Source organism: Tigriopus californicus, chromosome 8 (assembly GCF_007210705.1).
Source record: "Tigriopus californicus strain San Diego chromosome 8, Tcal_SD_v2.1, whole genome shotgun sequence".
Lineage (NCBI taxonomy): Eukaryota > Metazoa > Arthropoda > Copepoda > Harpacticoida > Harpacticidae > Tigriopus > Tigriopus californicus.
In genome coordinates this window covers 8,119,994-8,129,598 of record NC_081447.1, presented here as the reverse complement: position 1 = coordinate 8,129,598, position 9,605 = coordinate 8,119,994, and the positions used below count along the sequence as shown (strand labels likewise).

General features: G+C 41.4%; 1 protein-coding gene across 1 annotated transcript in view; it reads left to right on the top strand.

Moving 5' to 3' along the window:
• Positions 1-4,557, top strand: part of LOC131885195 (thyrotropin-releasing hormone receptor-like) — a gene marked incomplete in the record, with an annotated part of 27,285 nt that extends 22,728 nt beyond the window's left edge. Inside the window, 2 exon segments of the mRNA XM_059233153.1 lie at positions 1,388-1,461; positions 2,751-4,557. Of these exon segments, the coding sequence (XP_059089136.1) occupies positions 1,388-1,461; positions 2,751-3,208 (532 nt within the window).
• Positions 4,558-9,605: the final 5,048 nt, after the last annotated feature.

Here is a 9,605-nt window from a genome sequence, read left to right as displayed (position 1 = left end):
ATTCCCTAAGCTTTAAGCTTATCTTTTGATTAATTGAGTCAATTAAATTGGGTAGTAGTATGTTAGAAGGTCTACGCTGTTTTTTCAACATAGAGTATTTCATCATTGTTAGGCCTTCAAATGCGCTTATAGAACAAGGTTCCATTTCGGAATCAGTACTTGCTGCCTTCAGGACCCTATGATGCAGTCCGAGTTTGATGATACTATCATAACGAGGGAACTTTCCTTCTGTCAACATCAGTCTTGACCCAATCATGAGTTACCAGTATGGATCCTCTTTTCGAAAAAATAATCTTTCCCAGCAAGTTTCCCTCGATGGAAAAGACAGTAGAACTGTTCCTCACTTCTTTTGTCTGGAAACGTGAAGGGCCCAAAATAGTTATCGAAAATTAAGGATGTCTGGAATTGGTTAGAAAATCAAGACCGATTAAAGGGAGGCTGAGTGCCTCTCCAATTTTGTCTTTCTGGGCCTAATTTGTTCGCAGAAATTTCTGCAAGAAGCTTAAAAAATGTGTCTAAAGGTACACCCAAAATCATTTGCGCAATGCAAATTCAGTGAGGTAAAATAATGAAACAATAAATCGGTTACCAAGTCCCCATTCTCAATGACAGGCTCGTCCAACTACAATGAAGTATGGTTGATTGGTCTCAAAGAGATTCTTGGCTTTTGTTTTGTTTCCTTATTGAGACAAAAAGAGCTCCTATTTTTCGCCCTTTGTCTGGGTATTTGTGCTAAAACTACACGCGTCTGTCCTCCAAAGCCGACGTTCCAATTATTTTCTGACGACGTAGATAAGGTCGTGTTTTTGTTGCTGGTTTTTTCATGCCAGTTTCCCGGCCGCTTGCGATCAACAATGTAGCGAATTTGATCCGGTCACAGTTGTTGGTTGATGCTCGTGACATCTAGAACCTCGGTACTATCTGCCAGGCCTCGACCCACAGGGTTTTGCAAAAGAAATGGATCACCTCCAGTTTTCAGGAGTCCTAACTTGTCTAAATATGCATCGATGTATTTTGGTCCAAAACCATGCCAAATAAATTGACCCGCTCATCACCCTCTGTAATTCAAAGAGGCCAAACTAGCGTCTTCGGGTACTAGTATCGACCCTCGCTAATGGCCAGAATTTTTCGCCCTTTTATTTAAATTCATTTGTCATTGCTACAAACTACCAAACTCTTGAAATGCGCCTGAGAATGGTTTTATCTCATTTGTCTATATGAATGAAATTTGATATATTTCATTTAAAGAGTCAACGGAAAGAAATGCGAAAATATTTCGCATTTTGATTGGTAATTCATCCCACGGATCTTCGAATGGTCCATTTTTTTTGGTACACCCCGTATGGTAATTTTTGATGAATGCATTTCTCGTTTATTTTGCTTTCAGTGCAATCAACCCTATTCTGTACAACGCCATGTCAGACAAATTCCGCAAGGCATTCCGACGGCTCCTCTCATGCGGTAAGCTGACCGAACCCGCACATAATCATCTGTACTGTTATAACCAAGAACATTCTCGGTTATCACCGCATCCTGCCGCCAACACGACAACCACTAACTTCACAACTAATCACAATCATTCTTCAACTCACTCCTCTGTACAAAGAACACTCTCATCTCCACGTTATGTCCGTAGTTTTCCAGGCCAACGCTCCTCTCTCCTGCCTCCCCAAGGAGGTGGATTCCCTCACCATTCTCAGTATGACCTTCATCATTCATCCACGGCGTCGAATCAGCCCACTCTGTCCCCCCGGGAGCAACACACAAGTTGTGGTCTTCGCCGACACTCGGCTGTCCCGGCCATTTCTTGCTCCAATCCCCCTCAGGTCACGTCCCCCTGTCCCCGGCATCATTTGTCCCCCAATTGGTCGGCCTCGCCCATTGAACCCGCCCCAACCTTAGAACTTGAGCCTCAGTCCGCTTTGTCTCTGTCTTCTTCGTCAGGCGTACGATCGAAATCCCCCTCGACCTGTTCCTCCAAGCCTATGGGCGTTTCTGTGGCAACCCAAGCCGGACGAAGGTCGAAGGAAACCCGTCCTAAAAAGTCCCGATCCATTCTCTCTGTATTTAAGCCTTCACATCTAACTGCACGATCACTCTCTAGTTCCAAAACTCAAGAGACCATCTTCTAGACCATCTGCTAGACCATCTTCTAGAGCTGTTATAAAGTACGTATGAGTACTGGCATTGATTTTCATCTCATTTTTTGAAAGTATGCCAAATGCCGATATTTTCAGCCAGCTCCCTTTCAAAGGGACTGTATAGTTTAGACAAAGTTTCCTTAATCAGCGTCGTCACGTCCAGTTTCAGCTTCAAGATTGGACAAGTTTCCATGCCAAGTTGGAGAGAAACACAAAAAATGTACAAATTGTTCGCTTGCAATAACATATTAACCATTTCATTTTTGACCATACATGACTAGATTAGTTTGTTTTGTCTGTTTCGTCCCTAAAGATTGCAACCAACTCCACACTAGATTTAGGATACTCATATTTTTCCTGCAGGGCCAGTGAAAACCACCATTCCTTTAAGACACTTATTCAACTCAACGTTCATACGTTCATAAGTGTGACATAAACTTTTCGGTAGAACTTGTAAGAGCATTCAATAACGTGCTCGGAGTAGGTCAGGCATATCAGGCATAAGCCATTAAGGTCCATAATGATGCTCGGACAACGGGAGTCCACGAAGTCCATCACCCCTGTCTACAGATCTTCGGCTCTCTCGTTAATGAGGTTATCTTTTTTTAGGAGTAATTCCCTCGGAGAGCCATATCCAACGCTATCGCTTCCAATCGCGGCGTAGCGTTGGGGGTCGACCCGATGGTCAGCAATCATTCCGAATGACCAGGGCTGGCTCCACGTCCACCTTCGAGTGCCAAACTTCCAGGGCATGCAGTTTCAACCGGAAGTGTTCCGCCATCTCCCGGCAACCCTCGTCCCGAGCCACCAGCCGATTAGAGACCACGCGAACCTCGTTGGTGGTGCCCAATGCCAACTCGGGCAACGCTCAATCGACAGACACTAGTAGTGGCCTTGTGAAACGAAATCTCAGTCTACGAAAGCATTCCTCCTCCAACACTGTGGAAGTGTCCATCGATACTCATCAACCTGTGCCAGATCAACCCTCTCCCAGCCTTGTCACGTCAATCACAACAACGACGGGAAGTACGATCAAAATAGATAGTGCCAGAGAGACATTCTTGTGAAGTTCTCAATCGTCGTGGACTTTTGAACTCGGTCTAAAAAACGATTTCCAGGATATCCCGCAATTCTACTGAAAGAGTGCCATCAGTGGTATTTTTGATTTCGTCGTTCTCCAAGTTGATTGGACACGATTGGAACCTTCCGTGCTGATTGTTCACCCACATATACACACCACACACACACACGCACACACACACACACCAGACACACACACACACAAGAAGGCACACGAGATGGGTCTTCTGCATTTGGTGTTTGTTCAACACTCTATTTGTACTTCTACTGGTACTTGTAACTCCCTTCTCCCTAAGGTAATCGATGTGTACTCAACATCGACACCACCAACCACCGCCACCACAATCAGCCGCATTATTCGAAAGCAGAAACACATTAAACAACCATTCGACACCGAGACGCATGTTACGCCTTAAGCACATGCACGATACGACAAGCCAAACTGCGCTTATTTTTGTTTCTTGTTTTGAACTGGGGATCCTGAAACGCTTTACATTTCACAATCAATTTACGTGTACGGGGACGCCAGGAGTCAGTTCAGGCGGCCTCCAAACCTTCGAACAGAGAAGATATTTTCAATTTCTATGAGGCTAAACCAACCTTGGTGTCTGTGTGTTTTGACTTCAACGCTTTGCCCACATTTTGCCCTTTACTGTAACTTGTCAAATGAAGTGTCCCAACTTCCTAGTCTCTTGACTGACCAAGTGACGTCTTCTTAATAAACCAAGCAATGGAACGGGTAGACAAACGCATTCTGGGATCCGAGGAAAAGGCAAAGGGGCGGAATCCTCATCCAAAATGTTTTATAGTGGCCATTGAGTGCCAACGGTGAGGCACAATGTCTTGCTTGAAAAAACAAACAATGCGTAAAAGACAAATCTTGTTTCCGTTGTTTGACAACCCAAATCGACTCGGAGAATGATCCCCTTAACATCAATGACTCGCTTCTCACTCCAAGGTTTTACCGTGGAGCCAGGCAACAACAGAGCTTCTACTCGCTCAACGTGGGATGACTGTAGCCACAAAAGTCACAAGATGATAATTTGAGCATTCGATGAGTTATCCAATTTCAACCCTTGGACCCATCTTGACTCATCGTGCTTACGAGCTCAATACATTCCATTTTGAAATGGCCTGCTTCGTAGTTCGAACGAAGTTGAGTGACACATTTGGAACAAGTTCTAATTTGAAGTGATTTTGTCCTACCACTGCATTCCTGGAGGCGAGCACACGGTCACAATGGCTTAGATATTTGGATTCCACGAATAAATATGTGATAACCATGACTTGTTTCGTACCACATGTTATGCTTTAAACTATTGGATGGGCCAACAAACACACTCTGATGAATGAGTTATGAACCACTTTTTACTCCAGGGCGATAAAACAAGCTACTTGCTACAAATCATCAGGAGTAAATTTCAGTTGGGCTCAAGGGTCCCAGGAGTTGAACAAGAGGACATGGCAAGACAGGGATGGACAAAGACTACAGAAAAGCAGAAGGAGATCACGATATCTGGTTCAATTCGTAATAAAATAGAAAGAGGGCGCCTCTGATCGAATTATGCCCCACAAGCAAGCTCTTGTTTCATGACAAAGGTTATCTGATTATAATGATTAACCAATTGTTTCCTAATGCATTTCATTCAAATTTGTTGACGATATATATCCAATATCTACGACTTACAGTATTCGCAGACTTAGTTTCCCTAAAGATATTTGGGTTGGCCAAATTGGCTTAAAAAGAAGGATGGTACAGTTGAAACGCCGACGAGGCCTGGCTTATGAGATTTTAGTCCGGCCTGCCCAAGAATTTCGTCTCTTCATATATCTATGCCTCCAGCCAATAACACAGAAACCGACCCGAAATGTCAGATTGAGCTACCGTTCAAGGCCAAACGAGAATTTTTCATCAGGGATATTTCCGGAACGATTGTTTGTGCACCGCAAATCTTTGGTTGACACGACACCGGTGCCTTCAGGCTTTTGAATAACATATGTCTTGGCTATAGTCCAAACAAAAAGCCATACGCTTGTGAATCAATTTAATCAATTGGGAAGATGTTCCCGCTGTGTCCCATTAAGATGTTTTGAGAGGAATGGCTTGCTTGTCTTCTTTTCCTGACAATGGCGTTTCTTTTACGCCGAAGGAATGGTTGGTCCTTTCAGATATTTTATTCATAGGTTATAGACAAAAGGCAGACAAATCTCGGTTCGTTGGACATAATTCACAAACTTGTGATCGGCTACTTGAGTTTAAAAGTGATATAGAGACTAGGTTAATCACAATCATAAAACTATAATACGTTTAGTTTGCTCATTTGAATATGAGAAATTCGATCTTGACATAGCAGTTGATAAGTGACAAGGTGACTTGATTATTTAAGAGCAAAATTTGTTCCAGCACTCACTAACGAGGCACTCGAAGAAAATTAGGTTCGGTAAAGGACCAACAACATCAATTATGGTTGAGTGCATACTTGCCAAAAAGTAAAACTGCCGGAGGAAAGCACGCAAATGACCTCGTCAAAAAACTTTTGCCAGATAGGTATCCAGCGAATAGAATGAGTTTTGAATGTTGTACGGTATTATTTTGTCATGTTCGTTGTCAGATTCCCAAAGCAAAAATTCATGTGATTTATTTTTAGCAGTAACCTTTGGCAATGAATGAAATACACAATATCAGAAGCAAGTAAAAGGCTCAGGTCCCCCCGGTGATTTTACGACAAAAGCATTACGCAACACACGGGCCGATTCCATACAGAACTAACTAGGTGTCGAAAAGTTCAAAGAGATTGCCTTTTAGCATATTAGAAACAGTTTGAAAAAAAAAAAAAACAGGATTTCTATTTTGAGGCTCTTTCAGTAAAGAAATAATGTTGTCTGACGACTACTTCCCTCTTCTGGTTCAGCCTTGGTTATGTGTTACTTATTGTTCCCTTTCTCAACCTCGAGAGCAGTTTTGAAAATGCCATGGAATATATATTCCGTGATAGGCCGGTCTTTACCCAACGAGACTTTGTTTGGGAGAGCGTTGAAAAATGCCGGTAGAGTCTAAAATTGCTACCCCAAGTTGCCATTCATACATTTGAAGAAAAAGAGCTGAGAAGAGGGGCTTGCCTGAGTCTTTCAAGTTGGCAAGTTCAAATCTGAGGTGGCCACAAGGAATGAGCTAGACTAAAGCAGAAATGTTTGTGGCTTATCCCCTTGACCACTGTGCCTCATGCGTCAACCAATTTGAGTTGAAAATTTTGGTCGACGCTGGGTTTCATTGGCTCTTTGAAGGGGTCAAGCGGATAAGTAGTGAAGTGGAAAAGGCACAAAAATATCAGCTTAAAACTCCACCATCATTCTTCAATGGTTGAGTAAGCAAAGTCAAGTTGAGAATAGACCAATCCATCATGGGGGTCATTAACCATTTTACAAAGAAATCATACTAGTGATATGCGTATAGTAATGAGTAATATGTTGCGTTTTCAGTGATCACCAGTATCATTGGTTATTGGTTGTAATGGTTAGCTTCGTCATATTGCATTTGCAGATGTGAGTTACCTTTTCATGCTGTCTTAGTCAGTTGCTGTCAATCCTGTTCAAAAATTAGAAAACAAGCAAGCCGTGTTACTAGCAAAATAAGGAATCTTTCTTCTAGTGTGCATTAGTTTATTGGGCGTTGCGAAGACAAAATACGCCGCTAGTGTTTTTTTTCTGTTCCGGAAAATTAAATTTGTTATGGATGAAATGTATTTCATTGTCTTGTCCTTCCTTTCCCGTCTAGCCAAACTTTGTAACCTTACACAAACTCTTTTTAAATTATACCATCCAATTTCCTTCCTTTCCTTCAGTGATTTCTGTATTTTTTTTACATCTAACCTTCTTTCGAGTGAAGCATCTTTTCATTGATTCTGCTTCAAGATCCAAGGGACTGACGAAAGCGTTTGAGTCAGACCATGAGCTGCTCTTATAGCGTAGATCATAGTCCGACACATCTCCTATTTGAAGGGTTCGAGAGCAGATAATTTATGCAGTTAGTACTTAGCACTTGTTCAAAGCGTAATTTCCATCCAGGTGAGAGAAGTATTCATCGGAAGCGGAATAAATAACTGTCAGTTTAGACTTACGTTCTGAGAGCCTTACAGTTCTTAAGCAAGGAGCAAGCGTGCGACTAGATTATCCAAACATTTCATGGAGGAGGCCTTCTAATGTCAAAGCCAATCTTTTTTGCCGCCTTACTTTAGAAATCTTGGGGCTTAGATGCCAACCAAGAATCAAGCACCTTACCTTGGTAAGAAAGGTACTGTTCTCAAACACCAGGAAACGCGGGGACGACTTAAGCCCTCGGGCATGACTCCTACTTGGATCCTTAATCCGACTCTCAATTATGTTGAAATTAAGATCGATGTCCATCCACCCGTCAGGTTTATACGCCTTTTACATTTTTTTGCCCGTTTTCAAGATGGAGGTAATTGAACTACGCTTTTGTTGGTTGGGTTTTCATGGGCTTTAGTAACCGCTACAAGGAACGTAATCCCCGGTACTATTAAGATGAACGATTATAATTTATTTACTTGTTGCATTATAATTTTGCGTTCAAATATCTTAGGAACATTACAGGATAGTGTAGCTTTTGGCACTTCAGTAAAATGTAAGGCAATTTTACATCTTTTATAAGTTTGAAATGATTTTTTTCTATTTTAGCATTTAAACAAATCTAAAAGAAAATGGATAAATATTATTTCGTGCCGTGTTATTGAAAAAGACAACAATATGCCTTGGAAATAACTTGAAACAAAAATAGGCCATTTTTCTCTCTTTTAAGGTGCAAAGCGCAACTTTCAATTTGTAATAAGTAAGCATCTGCAAAATGGAAGTTTATGAAATTTTACGTCAATACATAACTAAGAGCACGTTTACTACTCATGGATTGCGTTTTGGGCAATGATACGCTTCAATGTATTTCAAGTGATTTAACACACTTATGTAAGCTACTTTTAAAAATGTGTTTTTCACAAAAGTTGTTCCTTTTGTCTCTTTGACAAAAAATGCATATAGATATCTTGGCATTTGAGTAAACATTTAGCCAGAAAATATGACCACCGTGTAAAGCCATTGAAATGTGGTGAATTGGGAAATTTGGTACATCATGCTCAATCAAGCCAAAGGAAGATTTCTTACCAACCACTTGCTTGCAAACTTTTGCATTGAATCAGGTGATTTAGTTCAACGGAATTTGATTCAGGATATTCAACCTATAAAGCAGTGCAAATAGAGCAAGATTTGAAACCACAAAAAGCTTCAATGTTGAAAAAGCAAGTACAGTTCTCAGACCAGGTCTTCCCTATTCAGAAAATAGCAAATAATGGCAATTTTTGTTACGTTTGCCAAAAACTTCAAGTTTCCGCAGCGGTGAAGAGAGAAACAAAAATTGAAAGGCCACTCTAGAGGGTGAAAAAATGACTGAGTAACGAGTATGTTGGTTTTGTGGGTTATTACAATTTCACCATTTTAAAGTTCAATGGGATTACAGTACCTTTTTCGACAGCAAACGATTTTTGTGTAATTGTGTTACATGTGACTTCGTTACTACTACCCCGACAGTGAACCTGCAAAGCAAAACCACGAATGACGCAAAAAGAGACCCTAAGGTTGTCTCGAGACCATTGTAACACGTTCGACTACTGAAACAATATGTCGAGGGGGTATCCAATCCGTGTCCGTCACGATCAATCAATGTCGGTTTTCTATTACTTTATAGCGAAACGAAAGCCACACTCACGTTGAGAACCAGACTCCAAGGCAGTTTTAGTTCAACCTGATGTTGAATGAAAGCCCCCACAAGATGCTCGCAAAGAGAAGCAATCTAACCCATTCTCTCCAATTACGGAAGAAGAGTATCCCTTACTCCTCAATGGGGACACGACGGATCACTGCAATGCAAATAGGAAAAATGGCAGCAATAAGTTACCGACCTATCGTTGGGACACTGTTCTTTTCTTGAGTCATTTTGAATTTTTCCCCATCCTCGCTGCTGACAAAAGTCTCCCTTGAGGTTAATGAATCAAAACTTATCTGGAGTTACATGTAACCATAAGGCCATGCGACTAGCTAGACAAAGACATTATGTAATTCAAGAAACATCTTATGAAAACTTTAAATCAAAGACATTTCTTCCATTTATAATTCACCCTTTAGACCGTTTGTCTCTAGAGCAACTTTCATTCAGAAATAAGAGGGCAGGGCAAAGTTGGGGGTCACGGACTGGATTCAGTTGAAAACCTGCTTGACTTTGAAAAGCGATTGATTTGGAGTCCAAAATATGGCAAAAGCTGGCGAAGTTTTTCGAATACCCTACAATGGGACATAGAAGCAGGAAACGGAGATGATGTC